Below are 26,147 nucleotides of genomic sequence, written 5' to 3'. Positions count from 1 at the left end.
GATGAAGGTACGTAGCATGCGTTTTATTAATAACAAAATGCGTTTTGTGGGTGTTGCAGCTATCTTGGCTGCATTAGAAATTTAGAATGCAGCCAAGAATTTGTAGATTTGGGAATGCGTTTTTATGCATATTAGTTGTTTTTAGGCCCGGTTTGAAAATTAAAGCCCGTACAGCCCGATCATTTTTTGCGGGTTCGGGCACAAAAATTATGTCCCGAAACTTGACCCGGCCCGGTCTGATCCAAGAAGTCGGGTTTTTTTTTTTTTTTTTTTTATGCTTTGGCTCAGCTCAAACCCGATCTGACCCATTTAATGATCACCTATTCACCTCTATCTTAAAGTGACCAAAAATTACCTATAGCTAACTAGCTAAGGATTACAACGTACAAACTTGTTTTACTCTATATGTACAACAGTACAAGCATAGAAAACTTTTTCTTTTGTATGTAAATTAATGGAAGTAAGTTGTTACGAATCAAATAACAACATCTAATGAAATGACTCTCATGCAATATATACTTAATTCAAGGGGCAAATTAACCTACAAAGATTTTTATAACTTTTAGAACTTGACTAATTTGTCCTACATACATTTGTTTACACAAACTTGAGTTTGAGACATTGTTGAACTAAACAGTAAAGTTTTAATTTTTTATACGAAAGTGTTGTCATAAAGTCTTTCATGTAGGATTGTAGGAATTTGTGAAGACGGACTTAAAAAGTTAGTTGGAGTGGTTAAGATTATCAACTCTTAAAAATTAAAAATTCACCAATTAACACACTGCATACTTTCACATCATCAGCTCTTAACATCAGAAGAACTCTGACATGGCAGCCATTATCACCTTAAGACAAAATTGTAATCTTATATATACTCCTAATTCACCTTATTAAGATCTTTAATGATCTCATAAACCAGTAGTTATCGCATGAGTAGATGAGTTTCTTAAATGTGCTTTATGAAAAAAAAAAAAAAAAAAAAAAATCAATAAATGTATGCATTATTTCGACTCAAAGGTTTGTATATCTATTTGTAGTAAAATTGCACTTATATAGTGGTACTCTCTCCGTCCCATAATACTTGACACAGTTCTCATTTTCGTCCGTCCCACCAAACTTGACACATTACTAAATATGAAATGAGACCAATAATTAAAAAAAATATATTTTTTTTTCCACATTTTCTCCCCCCTCACCTACCCCACTCCCACCCTACTTGTTGTTTTCTTATACTCCCTCCGTTTGATAATGATGTTCCTGTTTCGTAAATCGATGCAATTTTTTATCCAACTTTGACCGTAAATATCTTTAATCTCACACTAGCAAAAATTATAAAAGTTAGAAATTTAGAAGATTTTTTCTTTCTTAAAAAAGTCAAAGATTCCAAACAAGAACATCATTGTGGAATGGAGGGAGTACTCTATAAAAACACCAAAGAGAATCTTTTATACAATCCACTCCCACCCCAATTGTTGTTTTATTGTAATATAAAAATATAAAAAAAATCTTTTATACAATAAACAAAGAGTTAAGTACAATGTTGGGGTTTAAGTTTTTAAGTTTTTTATCTTTTGGGGCCTAAGTTTTTTATGTTCACCTTTTGTACCTAAAGTTCAGAATCCGACAAGTTAACTCACCTGAGTAAAAACTTAGTCCCTTAGCATTATATATTGGCCAAAAAAACATAATCCCTTCATAAAAACATACATAGTCCCTTCATCAATTTTGTCAAACCAAAAAATACAGGTTCTTGAATCTTATCCAAACCAAAAATAAGTGAAGGACATTTAGGGACAATTTTTTTAAACAGACACAAATCCAAAAAAGAGAAAAAAAACTAGCCGTTGTAGATTACAGGGAGTATAAATACAATCAGATGCAAAGTTGAAGCCTCCATTGTCCTCTCCAAAAGCCGAACCTGTAAAAAAAACTGGCAGTTACGTGGTGTGCTACACACCACATAGACCCCACTTCTGTACTTAACTCAATAAACAAATGTTTTAAATAAACTCACTTGTAGTTTTCTTAAACTACGTGTCCACCCAATGTCCCAAGTATTATAGGACGAAGGAAGTATTACGCAATAGCTAGATAGTGGCAAATACAGACTACAATTGGATATAATTGGATACAATTGGATATCGTCAAATTATTACAAGTAATATAGCTAGATAGTGGCGAATATGTATCGCCGATCACATGACTTTACCACCTACTTGCGCTAGTTGACATCCATATATAATAACCAATGACCTTAACTAGGGGTTACTCGATATTGTGTGCATATAATTGGCATCCACCGGAGTTAGTGGATCAAAAAGTAAACAACCTCTAGTCTAAATCCGATAAATGAGAAAGAAGTCATGTCTAGAACAATAAACAATAAGATCATGGAACAACATCATCAAATCTGATTCTCTAATATGCCCAAAAATTGTATGAATCTTACACGTACAACTTTTTTTCTATTAAAATTGGGGATGAAGTGGAGGGTTAGCTTGTTCCTATTAGCAACCAAAGAGACTATGATTGAGCTGCGGAAAAACGTACAAAAAGTTAATACATAGAATCGCAAATTTCCAATCAAATATATAGGTTTAGTACTTATAAATTATCATGGGTTATGGCTTTAGTGCTTTATATATGCGGCTCTTTAAAGTGTCGAGTGAACAAAATATCTTGCAACTCACTGAACAGCATCAATATACATGATTAGTGCTGTCTGATACAGATTAAGGAATACCTTTTCTTAATATATACATGATCTTTTCTATATTATATTGTATGGCTTAAAATTTTTGACTATTTCATCAAATTTAATCATACACCATGAAAATATAGTGTTTTCAAACTCAAATTATTGGTTAGAGACTTGTACATTAGGGTAAACATAAGAAAGAAAATCTCGAGTGAGCTTTACAAGAGTTGAAAATTATTACGAGTATGAGGAATGAAGGCCTCCTCTAGACCTTTTCTTTTTGACACGAGGTTCCAACAGAATCTACTTATTTGATTGATCTAGGAGTTCTTCTAGGGCATTTTGAAAAGAAAAAAAAAATATACGAAGTACTTCATATAAACTTAAACTTCCTCCCTTGGAAAGAAAAAGATAGCACTGAAGAAAGTTGGAAATACGGCCATAGTGGATCTATTCTATGTCGAATGAGCAAGACAGCAAGAAAATTTGTTCCACGTTCACAAGCCAACAGCGGTACAACTGTCCGTTTTTCGGCTGGGAAGATCAGTTCATCATCAAGAATAACTTTCCAACTGGGACTAGCTCTAGTGGATCTTGACAAGATTGGTTGGTTCAAGTCTGCTGATTAGCCAAATCTGGCATTAATCACCTATCTGAAGAATTTTTCGATCCCAAATCAGAGAAATCTTCATTATAAGTAATCATAACTTGTGCTATTCAACCTCAGTCTAATCGAGGTAACAAACACAGCTAAAGCCATCATAAGATAATGGCTGTCATAATCAGCATGAGTACCTTACACTAAAGTCATTGCTGCACATGGAACATACCAACAGGAAAAAGAATTTCTATTCGAGGCCAAGTTGGGTCATTTCAAAGGAATATCAGTAATGGGAAGGAGAAAAACTGTAGTTCAAACATGACTTACAAATTGATTCAAATTGAACTTACATGCCCTTAAAATTTCCAAAAAATGATATGCTACATAATTTAAAGTAATGACCAACTAAGGCAAGTAGGCAACAGTGTGTAGGGTACACAACATCCAGATGAAATCTACAAATTCTCCTCATTGACATTCGATTGGAACCTAGAGAGTAGAGACTACTGTTCGAAATATACTTTTCAGTATTTTCTCTTACGAATCTTGAAGCTTGTTGACCTTATGACATCGTCGTCAGTTTGGAGTGTTGCCTCGAGAGCAGAAATGGATTCAGGCTTAGTGAAATAGGTGAAGAGTAGGTAGATGCCATCCAAGTAAGTGTTGGTTTCTCCTGCTTTGTTCTTCTTTTTGATGCTGTAGGCTAGTGGAATCACCCCTCTGTTGAAGACTTCTACGTACATGGCTCCCCCAGCAACAAGCAACTGCAAAAGTTAAACAGGCGATCGTGGTCAATAACACAGCATGTTGGTACTCTTAATGTGAGTGAGATCTAAGAGCTGAGTAAGAACCACTCTCACCCTACATAACACTCGCTTCTTCTCACATTAAAAACCACATATATAGATGTCTAGAAATTATTGTCACATTTCATTATAATGGTCTGTAATTAGTTGCCCCAACTAATCGGTGGCTTAGAGAATACAAAAGGCAGCTATCACCAAAAAAAAAATAAAAATTAAAAAAGTAAAATCATGTATACCATATGCCATATCCTTAACTATGATGAGTTGATCTGAAAGTAGAAGTGAAACATCAGCAACAAACAGTCGAAGAGATACATCTTTGTATATAAATCAAACCTTCTAAGTAATTAATGAGGAGGAGGACATGGATTAGGAACACAAACCATTGTAAGAACAATAAAAACTGTATGCAAATAGTCCATGTCCAACATACATAAAACTAAATTAGTTAATCCACAATGAAATTCCACCAGAAAGTCATTTTAAATTATCTCTACAATCCCTAATTCGATGTTTTGATCAGATCCAAGTCCTTCCGGTAAATAAATGTAGCATCTACAGGAGAACTCATATCAACAGTGAGGTGTTATAAAATTCAAAATCTTATCTTAGAAAATGACTTTTTCATTCTTAGGCTTTCAATTTATGTAATGTGGTTCAGTGGTTCTCCCACTCAATATTTAACAGTTGTTTTTCTTCTTTTTGTCAGGAAATATATAAAATATTGTTATGTGCTAATTACATAGTATACTTCGAGGTGATATTCCATATGTTAGATGGCATAGCCAGTGTTTTCCACCACACCAGCATCAGTGCAATTCCAAGTTTATTAAATATCTAGTATTAGAGTATATTACGACATAAGATATTTTCCTACATCTCTAATACATTTTCCAATATACATAGTTTACTCTAATATCTAGCTTTTCACGAAATGCAACTAGCCTAACTTAGAGTGAATCCAAGAAACTTGAGTCTAGACTTCAAATGCCCACGCAATGATAAAGTCAGTACCTCAACAATACTCCCTCCCCTTCTTCTCGAGTCCCTTAAAAAGGCATGTTGGTCAAGATATATTCCCTCCACTACAAATCTCAAGGAGAAAGCCACACTGACATGTCAATGCAGTTAACTAGGGGCAAAATTAAACAGCATAGATATACTCCCAAAGCACTAGAGCATTAGCATATTTTCTTGCAGTAAATACTTACACGTCATGCCAATGTATTTAACCATATAAAATCTTCAGAGGGTGTTTTACAGAGTTTTACTCTAATGAACAATGCTCTTCAAGATCTCCTCCAGTAAAATTCATAGGAAATTAAAAAGGAGTATGCATTCAAATTCCCTCCTTCCTACTCCACCCCCTCCCAATCAGTGGATGAATTTACAGGGTCGAGGGAAGCCATAGTCCCCTTTAAGCTTCCTAATGTATCTGTTAAAACCCACATATGATGCAAATCTTTTTACTTATTAGTTACTATGCCCCCTCCCAGTCAGTGGATACGGTCATATGGTACGAGGACAAGGGAAACCATAGTTCCCAATGTACCTGTTAAAAACCATAGGTTATGCAAATATGTGTACATATTACATACTCCCCTCCCAATCAGTGGATATGAATACAGGGTAAAGGAAAGCCATAGTTCCCTTTGAGCTTCCTAAATACCTGTTAAAAACCATAGGTAATGCAAATTTGAACTTGTTATACATCCTCCTTCCCCCCCCCCCCCCCCCCCCCAAAAAAAAAAAAAAATCCACCCATACTCTCACACCCCACCCCCATCAAAAAAATATTAAATAAATAAAACTAATGGTATTTTTTCCTCCATTCTCTATTACATGCGGGGGAGACATACAGATGTAAAAATTAGGGAATAAGAGAGTGAGAGAAAGATGAGAAGGACGCATATGATGAAGAGAGATATGTAGAGAACATATTTCATGATGGATATGCGGCAATTAATATGAAATATCTGAAATAGGGAAATGTATATAGACAAAGGAGGAACAAATAAAATGACAATTTTAAGACAGAGAGTGATAGTGTCATTGCTTCAGTAGTAAAGGGAAATACTACTTATTAATTATTAAAAGTTTGGGGAAAAAAAAAGGCTTAATAATCAAACTCATGCTCCCCTAGTCCCTTGTTGTACAGCAATATATCGTAAAAGTAAACATTTTTTCACCTTCACTGTTATACACACATCAAGCATCTCTACTCCTCAAAGACACAAATGATACATTACATACATAGCTGCAGCATCACACACACCACACCAGATCATCCAAACCTTATTTCTTTTTCCCCTACTTTTTATAGTTCAGCAATTTTAATTGGTAGAGTTGTCAGATTGTACCTTACTTAGGTCGATTTGTGAGTAAGTACCTTATTGGATTTATCTTGTTAAATAGTACCTTGATTTTCCAGAATATTATTATTAGCACCTCAACTTTCTAACTTTCTTTGCTGCATAAAATCTATTCTCTGAACATTGACTTATTTCCCACCAGGTTTTTAACATGTGTCATAAACTAACACAGAAACAATCATGCGCTTTCTTCTTACGATGTGTTTGGATAAAGAAAGGGGAAGGAAAGGAAAGGGAGGGAAGGGAAGGGAAAAATGAAGAGTTTTCCTTCCAATTTCTGCATTGTTGAAGAAATCAATTTCTTCAATTTAACCCCTCCATTTCTCTCCCCTTCCAATTCTCTTCTTCCCTTATTTGTTATCCAAATCAAAGATAATTCATCCCTTCCTTTCACTTCCCTTCCTTTCCCTCATTTCACTTCCCTTACTTTCCCTCCATTTCCTTCAATCCAAACAAAGTGTTAGTATCAAACCATTGGATAAAAATATCAACTTCCCACATCTCTTCCTTGTTCTTTGTTATTGGAGACTACACAACACCCATGTTTTAAGAATCCCTTCATTCTTTTTCTTTTCATCCTCACAATACATTTGCAATAAATTCAGTTGTGTTAAAGTAATTCTGATTAATTTTTTTTTTTTTTTTTAATTAAATAGACTCATGTCTTTTGCAATCACGCAAATGTGGACTCTATGAATGAACCAATCAAGTCTATGCAATATACTTATATTAGTTATATACCTTGCCATCAACTCAAAACAAAAGGGTATTCTTTGCAACATACAGGACATGAAATTAAGCAAATTAACTACATACATTCAATGCATTCACCATTATCACCAATATATATAACCCCTAAAAAAATTTTAAAAAAATAAAAATTGATAATGCCCCCATGCAGGATCGAACTACAGACCTTCAGTTTACAAGACTGACGCTCTACCACTGAGCTATAGGGGCAATGTTAATCCCCACTTTCATCATCAATTATTTCTACTAATCAACAATTAACATCACTAAACTCTACCCTAATAACAACCCACAAAATCTAAACCAACAAAAACTTCACCAAATTATCCATCCCCAAAAACCTCCAAACAAAATTTAGATAAAAATAAAATTGTACCTCTTCATATTTCTGGGTAAGAGTAAGACGCTCATCTTCAGTCATATCAGGTCTAAGAACAGCCATGGTTTCATACTGTCGGAGCCCCGGCGGACACTGGGGTTCCGGCTTATCTTCAACGGCTAACCCAGACGGCGGGGTTGAAGGCGGGTCTTCGTCCAAGCCACTGAACCCACCCTCGAAGAATGAGCCGGAGAAGTCCAGAGATAGGGCCTTAATACATGGGCCGTAATTGGGCTGGCGACCGGGTCTTGGGTTGGGGTTGAAAGTGTGGGTGAAAGAGGATAAGGGTTTGAGTTTGGAGATGGAGTGGAGGGAAGTGGGTGAAGAAGTAGGGAGTGTTGAGGTGAGAGAAAATGTCGCCATTGTTTTTGGGCTCTGCTTCTTGCTATCTTTGCGATGGTCTGATAATGGATGTAGATAAGGAGCCTTTTATTTATTTACTTGAGTGAACTATTTTGAGTCTTTGACTAGGCTTGGAGAGGTGTCAATTAGGGTCGGGGTTATGTGAGGTCAGATCGTGTCTAATTTAAATTTGACTCCTACATAGTACATTAGTACTAAATTCTTTATCCAATTATCAATACAAGTCGAAGTTTAAAACGATTTTAGTTTAGGACGGTGTTATAGGACTATCCATTGCAAGGTATGGGACTTGAGTCCCACATGGCCACATCAGTCATATGGGGGGTTGATGTGGAATTTATATAGGACAATGGGCTCTCCTCCCTTGAGCTGGCTTTTGGGGTGGCTCTCCTATTGTCCTATATCAGACGGTTTCGAGGTGATTAGTTTTTATACTTAAAGCTTGGACATAGAAGTATTTATGAACTTGTTCAACGTGACGACGTGGTGTTTGATGTGGTGGTTAGCATTTTACAAACTAGAAAAAAAAAAGTAGTGTTTGGCAAGCAATGGATGTGGAAGAGTATAGTTTGGTTATCTTTATCAATGTTAAAAACATTAGCCATTGTAAAGAGCACATACTGAGTTAATACTCATTTAAAATTAATTTTGGCACACCTATTATGATAGCATAGTTTTTAATGCTCTTTTAACCTTAAACCTTCAAGGTTTGTTGTTTGTGAGAGCAAAATATTTTTAACCTTAAACATACGATCGACAAGAAGTAAAAAGAGCATTAACCTTTATTTACCAACAAGCCACTTTTTATGTATATGGTCATTTTTTTCAACTTTTAACATTAAATAATATTCAAATCTTCAAACTCCACAAACATTTTTTCTAAAAAGATATACTCTCAAAGAAAATTGCTTAATATGAAGTACGGGCTAAACTGATTGACTAAACTGAACTGAACTAAACTGAATATTTTATGAGAGAAGGAAATTAAGAATTGAACTAAATTGAACTTATTGGAGCTGAACTGAACTGAACTGGAAATAAGCTGAAGAGAACAGGCCCTAATTCTTAATTTTTATTGGATCTTACTAACGAACGCCTCTGGGGATTCGATAAGCATTGTATAATTTTTTTTTTAAAATTTTATTTTACTTGTATAATACTAGTACTTTCAAAAGCAGAATTTATTTAGGAATGCATGTCAAATCTCGTGTTTATAGTTTTATTTAAATATTTTCATTTACATTTTTGTTATTACTCTGGTTGGATAATTGCTTTGTTTGAGAATAATTGACACAATTTACCATCGAAGTTAATACATACAAGTAGTCAAGTAGGTGAATAATGTAAAAAGTCAAGCCATTTTAATTATTCTAAGGAAATTTTGACTTTTGCTACCTATCAAACACATCGATTTCATTTTTGCTACCTATGAAAACTTTTATTTTATTTTACTACCAAACATATGCCCTTTTTTTTAACTTTTGCTACCAGTTAACGTTTTCAGTTAATAATTCCGTTAGTGAGATCCAACCACCCTCATTACCACCTTCCGACCACCACTACCTCCTTAGCCACCCTAAATGCCTCCCCGTCAGCCACCAAAATTTAAAAAAATAAATTTTTTTTAAAAAAGCAGCCACCAAGCCCAGCCCTCCCGTAGTCCCGTTAGCCACCCAGCCCCTCCCCCCCTGCCGGCGGCCGACGCCGGCGACATCATCTCACTCCCTTTCCCCTACCTACGGCAACCCATCCCCCTCCCTTTTCCCCTTCTTGCTGCCCCGACCCCATCCGCCACACCGAAACCATCATAATCGCCAAACAACGAAATGCTTTGCCTCCTTCAATCTAGGTTTTCTTCTTCAATCAATCAATTTAATCATGAATTCTGGGTTCGCGATTGCAATTGTGCGTTTCTAAGGTTGATTCAATCTCAATCCAAATGAGTAATAATCATAGTAATGGAAGTAATAATTAGCCGAAATCGAAGAAACCCAGTGAAGAATCTGCGAAATAATCAACTGGGTCGAAGAATTTTTCAAGAATTCTATCTTTAAGTTCATCTGTAAGCCTTAATCTTCTGCAACAAGCGACTTCAAGCAAGGAGATGGCTAAAAATGGAGGTGGGGTTGATATTATGAAATGGGTTGGAAATACTTTGAAGAATTTCCAGGATATTCAGTTGATTAAGCTCTGAGGTTGAAGAAGAAGCTCCTTCTACTACGAATGATGATGATGTTGACTGAAGAACCGAGCTCGATACCAGAGTAGCGATTGTAGGTTCGCCGGAGAAACGCTGAGAGGACAGAGGAGAGAGATTGATGTGTGGTGATTGTGGTTTCGGTGTGGTGGTTGGGATCGGGGCAACAACAAGGGGAAAAAGGAGGGGGCTGGGATGCGTTGGTGGGGAAAGGGTGAGGAAGAGGGTCGCCGGCATCGGTCGCCGGCAGGGGGGAGAGGGGAGGGTGGCTGAGTGGCTGACGGGAGGGCTGGGCATTTGGGGTTTTTTTTTTTAATTTTTATTTTAATTTTATTATTATTTATTTATTTTTAAAATAAACTTAACGGAACCCTAACAGATTCCGTTAACTGGTAGCAAAAGTTAAAAAAGGGCATATGTTAGGTAGTAAAATAAAATAAAAGTTTTCATAGGTAGCAAAAATGAAATCGACCTATTTGATAGGTAGCAAAAGTCAAAATTTTCTTATTCTAACAAAGGGAGTAGCTTTGGTATAAATAACCCAAAGAGCTGAAGTAGAGCAAAATAACTGGCTTGTTGGTAAAGAAAGGAAGAACAAGAGCAAAACTCAGAAAAGAGGAGAGAGAAATTTGCAAATTCAGTAACAATGGATCCCAAAGTCACTGAGATTGCCCAGACCTTCGAACGTTTCAAAGCTGCTTCTGTTCGCAATGATTTCGACACCTCTACTCGTCTCCTTTCTCAACTTAAGGTTTATTTGCTCTCCATTTCAAACCCTAGATCCTTAATTTTCTTTATTGTTTTGTGAATTCGTACTATTACTATGGTTTTCTTTAATTGACGAGATTTTGTTGAATTTTTGTTCAATTTGCTACTTGTTTGCTCCATTTTGTCGGTTTTTAGGGTTTTATTATGTTTTATGCGGCATTAAGTGTAGATTTCGGGTTGATTTTGCTGTAAGTGATGGTTTATTGATTGAATTTAGTTGGAGTGTTGAATTCGACCGCCGATTATCTCGATTTTTGATTGTAGGAAGCTTTCATTTTGTAGTTAGGATCGAAGACTGGGGATTGAATTTTTTGTGTTTGTTGAAACAGTTGATGTCGATTATTGATTGCAGATGAAGGAATTATAGGTTGATATAGATTTAAGCGAAGTGAATTTAATTGATTTGGCCTATTTTCACTTACTCTTTTCTAATCGGAGGCACGAGAAGATTATGCAAAACAAGTTAATTGGTTCGATTATTGATGAGATGAAGAATACATTGTGGAATTTTAAGAAAACCCTAATTCTTAGTCTAGATTGAGTCTTTCTTTTCTGTGAGGTGCTCTTGCCTGGAATGATGCAAACTAAAAAAGAGGAATAGAGGATTTATATGAGTAGTTTGAAATATTTCTTAGGTTAATAATATTCCTGAATTATGGATTGCTTTACTTGATGATCAATTTTGGCGGTCCTCTCTACTGAATGTAGTTATCTACTTGATTGACATGCTAATTATCACTTTGTTTGGATAGCAAATTAGAAGAGAAAGGAAGGGAAGGGGGATCTTGTTCCCTTCACTCTCTTTCTCTCAATCCCTTCTTGTCCTAACAAAGTGTAAGTGTGTATTTGTGTGTCAACATATATTGTGTAGTACATTAGAGATTTTTATCTTTAGTATAAGTTGAATGTTCAAGGATATCACGCACAGCTAGATAAAGAAGGTAAGTAGTATTTTTACAGCTAATTTTTGATGGAAAAAAGAAGGCAGCACTGAAATTTAAGAGAATCGTAGTTTTTAGTGTAGTTTTCTTATTTTCTATGCCGCAAGTACCTACATCACTGCATGTTATATGTTAAGGAAGGAAAAGCACAAGAGATCTTTTAATCAAGTTATGGGAGGGAACAGTGTTTGAAAAAGCGTGCCTAGGCCCTGAGGCGCAAGGCGATAGGGGGTAAGCGCCTTTTTGGGTCTAGGCGAGGCGATTTTAATAAGGCGCAGCGCACTTGAGGCGCCTGAGGTGCACCCAAGGCGCACTTGAGGCGCACCTGAAGCAAAATTCTGCCAACTGTTTATATAGTGCGCCTCCTTACCTTAAGCAAAATTCTGCCAACTGTTTATATAGTGCGCCTCACTTCAAGGAGGCGCATTGAGGCGCGCCTTAGGCGCACCTAGGCGCTGCATAGCCCTTATCGCCTCAGCGCGCCTTGAGCTTTTTTATGCATTGGGAGGGAATCTGAAGATTCCATATGTTATTAGCAAACTATTTTAAAGCATGTTTTTGCTTCCTAGATTTTTCGTTATCTGCGAGCGTTGACTTTGTTCCTTTACCATTGTGGCATGCTCCTTTATGGCTGAATAGAGAGGAACGTGTGAGCTTTTAGAAGAGCATATGTTTGATAGAGTTCTTAAAGTATGATTGCTGATCATGTAGATCAATTGTCATAGTCCCTTCTTCATCTAATAAGATTAGTTGCGTGGTTGGCATTTTGACTTTGTGTATTTATTTTGGGACCAATTTACTTGTGCTTTGCAGGTATCACTGACAGAATTCCGAAGCCTTCCTCCATTGTTTGAAGCAACACCAAATGCTGTTCACGAATTGAGCTTAGCAAGTAACTCTCTTGACCTTATTGTGTCCGTATTTCTCCTTCAATGTTGTGACATATAAAGTATTTTCATCTTATTCTCTCTTTATATTTGATATTTAATCACTTATGGTCATTTACAAATTTTTATTGATTGTTTGATAATCTTCAGGGGATATTTATGAGCATGCTGTTGTTCTAAGTGTCAAGATGGAGGATCAGGAAGCATTTGAGAGGGATTTCTGCCAACTGAAACCTTACTACACCGATGCCAGGTAAATTGTCAACTGGCTCTAGGAAAGGTTACTTCAATTGTTAGTGTTAGGTATGCCCTAGATATGCAAGTGTTGAAAACCCCTACTTTTTGAATTGGGTTTACAGGGGAACTCCCCTTATGCTTTGGCGTGTTGGACTAATTCTCCTATTTGGTCCTCCGATTCTTTGATTGTCAGCGAATATAAAAATCCTGTAACATAGTTGTGAGTATCTATGCTTGGGAATGTTGTTTCAAATTCTGAATTTTGCCAAATTATCGAGGCTCCAAAGAAATCCTAAATAGGTGAATCTGAAATGACAATTTAAATGATGTTACTTTTAATTCTTTTGTAGCTCCCTCTCAAATTGTACAAAAGGTTCTTAAGAAATAGATGTTCAGTAGAAATTTGAGTTAATGACACGCAAACTATCTCTGTGGATCTGAAAATACCTTAATTATACTGTGAAAACTGAAAATGAGGTAAATGGTGTTCAATTTTGTACTTTATTCTGCTCACTTACCAAGCAATATTATTGTGTTCATTAGGCTGTTGGAACAAACATAATGTTCTTGATCTTCCCATCCCCAATCCCTTTCTCTTACCAACCCCCCAGGTTGGTGATAATCGTGTTCTTTGTTGTCATGCTGTCTTACCTGATAAAAAGTAAGGTTAGGGGAAGTGGAAGAGGTAGCACTATTCACTAGCATAATAGAAATATTTGAGGTCTTTGTTTGAGAAGTTTGTAGTTGTTGAAACTTGAGAGAGTTTACAATATTTGTCTGATGTACAGATAAAAAAGTGAAACTCCACCCCTTAGATTGAGGTGTAATAAGGGCATAACTACCTTTTCCGTAAATATGGGTTGGCTTGTCACTTTGACACAGTTTGAGTCATACCCATCTGGTTCTTTTTGGCCTATAACTTGGCACTGTCTGAGTGTCTGGTCACACTTGATGTGTGTTTTTTTCAGAAGGCTAAGAAATTGTTGTAGGCTAGGAAATTCAGGCCGCCTTGAGTTGATTTGCTAGCCATATTCTGTGAAATTTGTGACTGCTTATCTTAGCAAGTCTGCAATGGAGTTTGTCACCCTACTTGGTGGTATTGCAACAGTCCCACAACCACAGGAGAATATTTCTCCTAATTTTCATTGCTCCTGAAGTCTTTTTATCCAAATGGTCTTATTGCCTCAACAAGATAATCTACTTACCTTCAAAAGCAATCCTGAACAGGAGTTATGCAGGAATTAAAATTAGCTGTTAAAACTCATGGGAGGGAGGGGGAACCAATTGAGTTGATCATCCTTTAACAAGTCATATTTATGCAGCTGGGTTCTGATATAGTGGGTTAAGTTAATAGGTATTTCTAAATTCCTCTAAGGTCCCAAAATAGAATCTGAAGGTTGTGTTTTTTGTTACACATTCTTTTCTACCAATTTAGTAGCGTTTTTTTTAAAAGACAAGTGCTGACTTTTTTTTTTTTTTTTTTTTTTGGACAGGGGTCGTATACCACAATCTCCACAGGAGTACCCAATCTTGGGTCTGAACTTGTTAAGGCTTCTTGTCCAAAACAGAATAGCAGAGTTTCACACTGAATTGGAGTTGCTTTCATCTACTGCCCTGGATAATCCTTGCATTAAACATGCTGTAGAGCTGGAGCAGTCCTTCATGGAAGGAGCATACAACCGTGTTTTAAGTGCTAGGCAGTCTGTTCCTCATGAAACTTACGTGCACTTCATGGATTTATTGGCCAAAACTGTGAGGTACTTTCTCTTGTATGACTCTCTGTGTGATTGTAAATTTGTATATTTGCCTCTTTTTTATCTTTTATGGGGTGGCATTCTTTGCTATGCTTCTTGGTATTAATGCATTCTCTGTAAATGCAGAGATGAAATTGCTGGGTGCAGTGAAAAGGCATATGATTCTCTTTCACTGAATGATGCTAAAGAATTGTTGCTTTTTTCATCTGACAAGGATTTGCTCGAGTATATCAACGAGGTAAGCATAACAAAATTGTGGTTTAGTGTTTTTCTGTCCACTATATTTTCAGCCGGGGGGGGGGGGGGGGGTGTTGCTGGGGACGGATGATTTGTTGTTCCCCCTCTAGAAGCTCAATAGATTGAGAAAGACCAGATAAGATTAGAGCTGATGCGTGATTTCTGCCACTATTACAAAAACCAAATGTTTGAAGAATTTGAACCAGCAACTTTTGTAAGGGGAAACTATTGTATGTAAGCTGTGTTCCATGAAAAGATTGGCTGTGATAGTGTATACTGCATAGGTTGAAAACTTAAGCCGCTTGAATGCTGCAAATTCTACTAATATGCTCTAGCATGATTCTCCTATTTGCTGAATGTTAAGTTAGTATGAATTCTATCCACTTGAATGCTATTCCTAATTTTGCGTTGCCCTTTTTAATTAAATAGAACTCTTTCTAACCAAAGATCTGCATGTCGCTTCCAGGAACATCCTGACTGGGAGATCAAAGATGGATGTGTTTATTTCCAGAAGGCAAAAGAATCTGCACCATGCAAGGAGATTCCATCTCTGCTACTTATCAACCAAACCCTCAGTTATGCTAGGGAACTCGAGAGGATCGTGTAGTGGATTAGCTTTAAACAATTCTATATCCAGTGCAACAATTGATGCAAGATGTTTTAATGCACAGCCTACTACTTCCTGTAGACAGAATTAGTTGAGCCGGAGAAGGTGCATATGCACACATTCTTGCGGGAGTGATTTGTATTTTGATTTTAGCATTGCATTGTAAGGTCATTTCTCATGCAGTAACAATTAAAATTGTCATTTAACCCTTTTGTTGTCTACTTTTTTTAAGATCTCTTTGCTCTTTCAAAGTGATTTATCTCTTTTCAATTGTGCTGCCAAGATTTATTCTAAAGATACCTAGTAATCCAGTATTTGTGTCAATATTTGTTTTTGTTTAATCATCCTTGCCTATCATTTGGGTGTAAAATTGCCTAAGCTTGATTGCTGGGTGAAAGAATAACTGGATACAAATGCTTTTTTAAAAACACAATGCTGCATTTGAAGAATTTTCTAAAATAATGGATTTGATATATAATCTAAAGATGGGTTTGAAACCCAGGTTTTGTGTAATTGTGTACCGCAATTCAAATACTTTTCCTTTACTAACTACTTCGTATACTTCTTTCTTTCTTTCTTTTTTCAACACCTACACGTTCAATTATAAACATTAGTAAAGCAAATAAGTATCTAATAAATTGCAAGTTATGCAAGACCAGCTATAACAACTTGTTGCAAAAAAAGGCAAGTTATGCAAGACCAGCTATAATAACACGTTGCAAACTCACATTAAATTCCCAAATCGAAACTTGGGCAGTCCATTGTAATATTCGACTTTTCAGTGTTCACAGATTTCGGTTTCTTCATGCCAACCAGATTACCAAACCATTTTGACATGTCTCTGGTGGAAGTTGTTTGCTCTTTACCTTTTGGGTCTGTCTTCGGCAACTTTGTAGAAGGCTACATAAGAACATGAAATAGGTAAACTTTAGCAAATTGAACTATAAATTAGACTTAAAATTTTAGAAAAGACGAGGAATGCTAAGTGAGTAGTTGCAGACCTGATGGGTTGTAGTTTCACTAACCACAGGTGAAGGACCATCTATGAAGCTTGTTCCTGAAGAAGTTCAGTCAAATTTTGTTTTAAGTAAGGTGAGATAGTGCTTATTATATCATAAGCCGTTAATTGCATGTTAGTTAGGCTAAACTTGCCTTCAGAAGATTGAAGGACAGCTGATATTTTCATCAGCACTTGATTCAGCAGCAGATTTGTTCTTGCAAGGAGATTCATATGCATTGGATCTGATTATTGCAGTCCCTTCTGTGGAATCTGGCCTTTCAAGGTTATTACAAATGCCTTCAGAAAATGAGCTACTGCGCTCTCCAGCTGCAGCCTTCTCATTGTTAATGCGCTCTCCAGATGCAGCCTTCTCATTGTTATGCTTCTCCACTGCCTGATCTGCCTCTATCACTTGACACTGATCAACTGGAAGTGAACTGTCAAATGTCTGACTTGGTTGACTATAATCATGTAACTGAACCAGCACTGAAGCACTTGAAGGGCATTGTTGCACAGGAGCATCTTTGACAGAGGTAAGGGTTTCCTGAGTAATAGGTTTCCTCATAATTGATAAGATTTGATTGGCTGCAGAAGAAAGAACGAATCAGAAACTGTTTTAACTGCTAGTGCTAGAGAGCTATAATGAATCATAAAGTCACTGCTCTTGAAATAGATCAGGTGATGTTTCTATAACAGGCTAAAAAAGCCAGTCTACATGTATAGTTGACTAACAGTCTTGACACCCACAAGTTCATGCTCGGGCATGAACATAGACCCAGATCAGATCCAATATGATACAAAACGGTCAAAACCACAGGCGCAAATATTAATAATTTTCACTCTTAACCATTAATCCGGGGACTATGGAAAGAAAACATAAAATTATAAGGCAAAGGCCAAAGCAGAGCACCTCTTTAAGGCATTTTACTTTAAAGAGGTTTAGAATAAAATACAGTAACAAAATTCCAGAACTAACTTTCCCCCTTATTTCTCAAAGCAAGATGCATTAAGAGGAAAAGGTTAAAGCCCGTTGGACTACAATGTGCAGAGAGGTAGAGGCTACATACCATCACGAATAGGCAAGTGAGAAGCAGTATTCTTCTTCTGTTTAATCTTATCAAATCCAATTCTTCCTGCAATAGAGTTAACATGTTTGGTATTTTGAGGTTGCCCTGCAAGTGGTGATTGAGTAAACAAATATAAGCTTGTAAACAAGCATAGATGTCACATAACTTATCCATCAGCCAACGAAGTTCACAACAAAGATATGCATACTGGAAGCTTGATGATCTCTAATTTGGTGAGAAAATCAATGAAGTTAGGAACGAATAGAAAATATACTTGAGTTGTATTTTAGCACATGCCACAAAGAAAACAAGGCTAATTTGGAAAATAATTTCTACCACTAATGCATAATATTGTAGAAAGTAACTGCCAACAGACCTATCTCAAAGGAATTGCCAGAACCAACTTGATCCATCAGTTTAGTTTCTATGCTTCTTTTGGCTTTTGAAGCCTTAAAATCTGCTGTCAGAAGAGATAAACAATTCAGCCAATTGCTCTGGTGGCATGGTCAAATTGAATGAAACACTGTAACAGCCTGAAATTTTTTATATCACACATTATTGGGATTATATAAGTCATTTAGCAGTTTGGTCCAACTGTGAGTGCAGATAGGCTAGATACCACTAAACGGCTTTTGCCATTGGCGACCAGAAAGTATCTCTGATTTTTCAATAGAATTGCTGTTTCTTCCTTTTATCGTCACATCTGCATCATCTGAGCTGGTCCCCACAGGATCTCCAATATCAACCAAATGAGCATCAAATGTCAATGATCCACCAGAATTGATAACTTCATCTTTCTTCAAAAATCTCTTATCTATTTGATTTTTGCTGGAGTCATACAGCATAATCTGAAAGGAGGTGAGAAAGGGGTCTATGTGAACAGCAAAGAGACAAGGATTAACATAGCAAAACCCAAAACAGAAAAATTGATTCAGCCTACCCAAGTGAAACCCACCAAAAATCAACTAAGATAGAGCAGGGGGGAAATATTTTTTTACAGGATGGAAAGGAGGATCACCATCACCAACAACAGGCGAAGAAATGAATAAATAGTGACAGAGATTGGAACCATTAAATTTGTAAATGTTATGTAGCACATTGCTCTAAAGCTCTTACTCAAGATCCACAGATCCAAAGGCTAATGTATAGGACTAGCAGCTTACTGATTAACAATAAGAATGCATACAAGTTGCTCTTCTCAACCAAGCCACAGGTTGTGGTTGTGGTTTTTGTGATTTCTGTAACTCCATATCAGATTATCAGTGTGCTAAGTGTACTACTCGCATAACAATGAACTTTCCACTGACAATAATAGGAATTAGTATATCTCACAGAGAGTGTGAAAGTGTACTTTAGACCACAATTTGCGCTAGAACATAAATTTCAACAATATTTCTACACATGCTTTCTTCATCTACTCAACTTCATCAAGCTTTAGTCACTAGTGTGTTTCCAGCAATTCAAATCCATTGTAGTAAAATAGTACAGAGATGAAATATAATAGAACCTGCCTCCCCTGCGAACCACAAAAGATCATGCGTATGAAGCCATCATGATACTTCTTGGCCTTTTGTGTAAGTTGCGTTGTATACAATGCTTCCCACTCTGCAATGCAAGACAAGGATTTTAGCTGAAAGAGGGGAAATGCATCAGCTTAAGAGAGACTGTAATGCGTGAACAGTTTGTGCCTCAGCTTTTCAAATTTTCAACAGTATTGTGGAAATCCAAGATTGATGAGGGAAAAGGTGCACTTGTCTATCTGCCAGTGCTATGTTGTATCTGCAAAACTACTGATACTAAACATAGAATTACAGTCTCAGAAAAAACTTGAATATTTAGACTATGTACTTGACAAAACAACATATAAAAATAAAGTAGCACATCCATGCAAAAATTTAAAAATCATGAGGTGGCTACATATGTACATGCCAACCTTTAGCAGACAGAGTCACTGGACTTGTTGGGCTGTGTGCACCATACTTGAGAACTTCATTTTTCTTGAACTCTGCAATGTGCTGCCATAAGTTAGCAATAAGTTACTCTAAATATAATTAAGGACATTAATGTCAAATTCAACAGAAATTTAAATAACAACTCCTTGTCCCACACATATGCTAATGAAACTATGAAAGCATTCTCCAAATCATCCATTTTACATGACATATACAAGTAACAACTTAACAAAATATCAAGCTTAAGTAGATATGAAAAGCAACAGCGAAAACCTCTGATAATCTTCTGAGACGGACTTAAGCAGACTGTTGTGTTCTTTCTTCCTGCTGTATTAGGCTTCGTACCTTAGAAAATAAAAACAATAGCAAATGAGAATCATATAAGGTCTAGTAAAGCTGAAAATCCAAACACAAAACAGGACTTCCACCTAAGTCCTAACCAGTAAAAGTATGTCTTAATTTCCCTCCTTGAGGCATTTGAGTTTTCACGAGGCTTAAAATCACGTTCGGATTTGGGATTCGGATTGGAGATTGGATTACAGTTGTTTTCAAGATCACCAATATCAACAAGAAATGAAGCAAATGTTAATGACTCCCCTGATTTCACTGCTTCATCTTTTGTCAAGAATTTACTGTCTAATATCTGCTCACCCTCATCATACAGCACCACCTGTTAAAGGATTATGCCGGTAAAAATGTTGTTCCACAGACATTCCACACTAAAAAGTCAATGACGGTATTACAGTAATCTGCTACTATACTAACTAAGTAACTAGGTATCGGTAGATTGCAATTGAAAGTTGTACACAATCAAACAAACTACAATGCAACAACTTTGAACCGAAACAGTTCTGAAATACTCTCAGAACCAAATTGAACATTTGATAGACAAACTACTATTATCTGGTAACTTCAGATTACATTATTTCCAGTATACGTAGTAAAATATTAGCCTAAATAGACGAAAACCTAGTGGATTACAGCTAAAATCGAGTCAATTTGACGACAATTTATCAAAATTTAGGGAAAATTAGCCAAATCAGCTAATCGAAATGTGCGCGCCAATGATTTAGGGTTTTGCGATTTCGCAAACCAATAAAAAAATGGAAATCGATCGTATTGCTGACAATTTTATACGCATTCTTTGCTCCGAAATCAAATTAATTCTACCAAAAATAAAACAATGATAGTGCATCAGTAACTTCATATTACATGATTTTAGTCCATATGACACAGAAGATCAAGCTAAATATGCCACGAAGCTAGTTGATCAGCTAAATCAATTCAATTTGAACTCGAATTTTCAAAAATTAGGGGAAAATAACCTAATTTCTTCAATTTTGCGCGGGAAACAATTTAGGTATTGCAATTTGACCAACAAAAAAATCGATTAATCGCAATCATTTAAAATTTAGATAAATTTACGCGCATTTCATCTCCAGAATCAAATTAAATTATGAAAAAGAAAAAAAAAAAAAAAAAAAAAACAGTAGAATCGGAAAATTAGAGAGATCATTAAACAGAAAGAAGACGACGAAACCTTGTTGTTCGAAAGGAGATGAAGACTGCCATCTTGATAAACTTTTCTCTTCTGCTTAACATGCTTTGTGTACGTCACCGTCCATTTCTTCACATCTCCCATTCTTTCTCTCTCTAACTTGAAGAAGAAAAACGTTAATGGCGGGAGCAGAGAAAATTTTGAAAATTTTCACAAATAAATACAAAAGAATCAATGGAGTTTTTGGGCTTGGGCCGACTTGGTTGTATTGAATGGGCTTGAAACTAAGTGTGGCCCAATACTATTTGGGAGGTTAGGTGATATGTTACGTGAAAGTTTTACTTAAAATAGAAATTAAATAAGAAAAAGTCGGTTAGAGATATGTATTACTTCTAATAATAGTCTTTGTTAATGAATCTTTCAACTTGATTCATGAATCTTTTGATAATTAATTTATTATCTTGCCCGTTTAAGAAGGTTGAAAAAGCACCTCCTTAATAAAAAATGAAAAATTTGATAAGTTTTGGTTTGAAGAAAAGATCTAGGTTAATGTCATGAGATGTAGCAATATGTGAGGTTGACATGGTGTGAAGTGTGACATTATAACCAAGTTCTCATCACCAAAGATAGAGACAAAAGACGTGATTAGGGAAATTTCTTGTGAGTTTGCGTTTTTGGAATTTTGTTGTTATTATAATGTTTTTTATGATATAAAATTGCATAATATATATGAAGTGTGAGTTGTTTTATGGGAGATGCTAATACTACTACTACCAATAATAAAAAAGATCTTTATTTGTTGGAGTAGACCCTAGCGTGAGACACTTTCTAATTGTTAAGGTCTTGAGGTATTTTAGTCCTTTGGATATATTCAAATTTATTGATGAAAATTTAACTAGGTGTAATATACTTTGTATATTATTGCAAAGATGAATTTGGTTTATGAACTTATCTTCCTTGCCAATTAAAGCATTGTATGAGGAGGAAGACCTCCTATTGCATTGACCTAGGAGTCACCTTGTCCGCTAGATGTATGTTCTATGATATTGTTGCTTATATTTAAAAGATAAGGAAAAACACGTCATTTATTACTAATGTTATTCATTTGTTGAAAAATAACTTCATTAGGATGTATGTTCGTATAAATAATGACTTCCTTTCAAGCACAATTTGCCAATACATGTACATGTTTACACATTAAAAATATGGATACCTTGCAAGTTACAAGTTACAAGTTACAACCTTCAAGTTGTGCCAAGTTGCAAGGTATACTTGTTGGTGGCACTGCGCATGGTAGCTTTTCTACTATATTAACTTGGTAAAAAAGCCAAAGTTAGCTTACGATTTAGTGCATAATGACCTCTACTTATTGACTCTTGATTCTTAAAGAACCAATGGAATATGTTTGCTTGCCTAAGACATTATACTCTTGAGAATCTCATGTATTTTTTACTAAAATATCTATGTGACAGTGTAAAACTCTCATTGCTCCCTCCAATAGTTACACAATTCGATTGAGTGACATAATTATATAAAATTACATACAATTATCAGTTTTTTATTTTTCTTTCCAAATAATAATCGAACGAATAAAATAATTAATTAGATGTGTGACGACCTTTTCAAATCAAAGTCATAATTTCTAAATTTTTAGTAACATCTATCTTATGTCATTAATCGAAAATATCATATATATTTTTAATTATAAGCGATTTAAACAACGATTTATTAACAATTGAGGACGGAAAAAATACTAGCATTATTTGTGAAATATGACTTCAATTGAAACACTTTTAAATAACTAGCTAGTTTATGTCATGTAGATTATACAATAGTTTTTGAATAACGACCATATTGTATAGTACAAAGTATATAAGTATAAATTAATTTATAAGAAATTTGACTAGAAAACCAGGTTGGTGGAAGCAGTTGAAAATGAAAATGACGAAGGTGGGCTATGATATCATTAATGTATAGTAAGTGATTGGTTGGGGTTTAATGGAGAATTTAGCTTTACTTTTTGATTTGATACATGTTATGGAACTAATTACGTGTGCCACTCATCATCGCTTTATGTTATTTTTTTTTGTCTTTCTCCCATTTTTTTGTATTCCTAACTCACACACTATTTGCTACTACTTCCACTTTCTTCCTTTATTTTTTCTTTTTTTTGCTTTGTTTTAGGATTTTGATTCAACTCTTCTCTGTAGCTTTACAGGTTGGTCTTCCAATTAAGTTTGCTAATTGCCAAACAAAGATTATTATAAAGAAGTTAATTTTTCGAAGTACAAAAGGTTATGAAATTAATGAGTACAAAATACAAACATAACACCTAAAACGTACATCATTAACAATATAAGTCAATGACATATTAGGAAGGGATACTAACTAATCTTGTCGATAAAGTTTTAGAGAGTGATGCACAATGTTTCAATGATTGAATTGAATATAATCTCAACTACATTATTGTCGTTTACTCTTCTATGCATATTTGAAGGAAGAAATATTATAAAGATAATTTATGGTTTAATAATGTGCATTAAATGTACGATACTCCTGTATGTGGATTGTTATGGAATAAATGATGTGTATGACTTGTGCGGCAATGAATGAATTATTAAAGGTTGAAAAATAAATAAAGAAAATAATAAAAACAGATGTACATAGTTTGGTCAACTAGACATATTTCATGTGTGGGGGGTTTAAGAGTTTTTTTTCACTTTAATGGAGAAAACAACAGTAATATACAAGTAGTCTTCCAATGGCTTAACAGCTTAGAAGGCTAAAAGCTCAAGCTAAGCTAAATGATCACCCAATAATCTCATTTATATAAATAAAAAAAAAAACACCTAAAAAAGACCTTAAATTATTTTCCAAGAATCAACCAATCAATCAATAACTATATACTAAAAGACACACCAACAATGACACGTGTCATGTCCTGGTGTGTCTTTTAGTTTTGAAATAACTATATACTAAAAGACACACCAACAATGACACGTGTCATGTCCTGGTGTGTCTTTTAGTTTTGAGTTTTTTTATTTTTTTTTATTAAAATTTATTTAATGTAAATTTTTAATAAGAGGTATATAAAGATTGTCTAAAATGTAAATAACCTTAAATGTACTAAATCAATATAACAAGAGTTTATTTTAAAATTATATGACATATATTGGAATTTAAACAACCGTGCATTATTGCACGGGACCTAACCTAGTAATCTTAATAATTGACCCAACTCACAAGCATAACTTTTAATATAGCTAGAAATTATAATCAAGTCGCGCTGCAAAACCATAACACAATAATGAACGCGAAAGATCATTATTGCATGCATGATGCATCCACTATATATATGAAGTCGCGCGCATGCTAACTATCTATTTCGCTATTGCTCATTTTTTTATGTTCAGGGTTACGCGCGTACTATATACAATGTGCGGACTTACTTGATTACGAGTCATGCCAACATGATCCAATTACATCTTAATTATTAATACTATACATACTCACAAAGTATTACTTAACACATTATTTTTTGACAAGAACTTAACACATTATATTATTGGAAGTGCCTTCACCAAAAAAAAAAAAAAAAAAAAAAAAAAGTGTGTAACATGTGTGTCGGTCAATTAAACGATATAATATTATGCAATTGAAGGCCTCTAAAAGATAATTAGACTAAAGAATTTGATCGATCAATTAAAAAGTAGTTAATTTTATCAAGTACATAAGAGTCTACTTTGTATGTGGTGCGGCGAATTGTGAAAATTTGTATGAATATGAAATTCGATATATATGCATTTGCTATCTACTTGGCTAGTAGGCATGGAATTAGCTCAAGATTATGTGAATCTTTTACGTTTGTTTTACTTGTACTACTAATCGAACACCAACCGTACAAAGATCTTTACGTGTCCTACCACAGAAAGTGATATGCATGTATAGTTGTATTATTGTATACTAATATATAGTTTTGCTTAATATAATTATAAGAATGGTCTTACAAAATTCCTATAAACTCATACAGATATTTCCCATGAAATTTTCTAAAGCTATAATTGAGAGATTGGTCGACTTTTTTCTTTCTTAAATAAAAGATGTGAGCTCTAGTTTGGTCCCCATCTTGGTTGCTGCATCATTCTTTGTTATATCTTTTTTCATTAAAAAAGATGATTAATGAGCCACTATATATTGTATTTTAATCCTAACAATTTGTAATTATTTAGAGACGATTTAATTGGGGTCTAAATTGTATTTTAAATAAAGGATTATTATTATCATACATTTGAATTATACATAATCCATCCTAATTATTGATGAATGTGATAATAAAAATGCATTAGATTAGAGTGGCCATAGTATATTAAATAAATAAATAACAAATTAACCATATAATAAGAGGAGAAGAAAAGTGTAAGATAAATTCGAACAATTAATTTAAGCAACAAAAAAGTTTCAGGATATATATAGGTTATATAGTAGATAGCGTAGTGTATATATATAAATAAATGATACTCCTCATTGCTCCATTTATTAAGCAACAACATAACTTATTTTCTTCACTAGTGATATCACCTAAAACATTTTTCAAGCTCTATAATGATCTGGTGATCTGGTTTACATTTTCAAATATATATTTGGGGGCTAATTTATGCAAAAAATCATGTTTGCTAAATAATCACTAAGAAATTCATAATGTAATCTAGGTAAATTAAAAGCAAAGATGCACATACAAATTAATTTAGATAAACCTTGAGAAAGGGTCAAAGCATCGAAGGATCCTGCACCCGAAACAAAATCAATAAGAGATAGAATATTGACAATTGACATTCGAATAATAGCTGGAAATTTTATTTGAGGCTGGCATTACCAAATGACTGTCACGAACTCACGATAGAATATCGATCTAAATCAATCTAATACTTTTATAATAATTTATATACTTCGTATATAAATATATAGGTAGTATAATTTTATTCAATCTTTTTGGAAGCTTATCCACAGTCCATTTATTGAGAAATAAAATTGAA

The 26,147-nt window shown here is 34.9% G+C and overlaps 3 protein-coding genes and 1 non-coding gene across 4 annotated transcripts; 1 reads left to right on the top strand and 3 right to left on the bottom strand.

The window, feature by feature from the left end:
* Positions 1-3,525: 3,525 nt before the first annotated feature.
* On the bottom strand, positions 3,526-8,027 carry LOC145597629 (small ribosomal subunit protein bS6c alpha-like). Its single transcript, XM_081653840.1, has 2 exons — positions 7,604-8,027; positions 3,526-4,063 (listed from the first exon to the last, which is right to left on the bottom strand). The coding sequence occupies exons 1-2, from the start codon at positions 7,967-7,969 to the stop codon at positions 3,824-3,826; spliced, it is 606 nt and encodes a 201-aa protein (XP_081509966.1). The 5' UTR covers positions 7,970-8,027; the 3' UTR covers positions 3,526-3,823.
* TRNAT-UGU (transfer RNA threonine (anticodon UGU)) lies at positions 7,366-7,437 on the bottom strand. The gene has a single exon. It is a non-coding gene; the product is annotated as a tRNA-Thr (tRNA).
* Positions 8,028-10,725: 2,698 nt separating the features above from the next.
* LOC145598051 (26S proteasome non-ATPase regulatory subunit 8 homolog A-like) lies at positions 10,726-15,921 on the top strand. The gene is made up of 6 exons (XM_081654340.1): positions 10,726-10,917; positions 12,689-12,767; positions 12,913-13,015; positions 14,493-14,756; positions 14,880-14,991; positions 15,457-15,921. The coding sequence occupies exons 1-6, from the start codon at positions 10,813-10,815 to the stop codon at positions 15,595-15,597; spliced, it is 804 nt and encodes a 267-aa protein (XP_081510466.1). The 5' UTR covers positions 10,726-10,812; the 3' UTR covers positions 15,598-15,921.
* Positions 15,922-19,902: 3,981 nt separating this feature from the next.
* Positions 19,903-21,264, bottom strand: LOC145597556 (uncharacterized). Its single transcript, XM_081653748.1, has 3 exons — positions 21,157-21,264; positions 20,057-20,286; positions 19,903-19,961 (listed from the first exon to the last, which is right to left on the bottom strand). Exons 1-3 carry the CDS (start codon positions 21,256-21,258, stop codon positions 19,949-19,951), a joined length of 345 nt encoding a protein of 114 aa, XP_081509874.1. The 5' UTR covers positions 21,259-21,264; the 3' UTR covers positions 19,903-19,948.
* Between the last annotated feature and the right edge of the window lie 4,883 nt (positions 21,265-26,147).

Source organism: Chenopodium album, chromosome 20 (assembly GCF_948465745.1).
Source record: "Chenopodium album chromosome 20, dcCheAlbu1.1, whole genome shotgun sequence".
Taxonomy (NCBI): domain Eukaryota; kingdom Viridiplantae; phylum Streptophyta; class Magnoliopsida; order Caryophyllales; family Amaranthaceae; genus Chenopodium; species Chenopodium album.
Note: the sequence above shows the minus strand (reverse complement) of the source record. Positions and strands in the feature narration are given on the sequence as shown.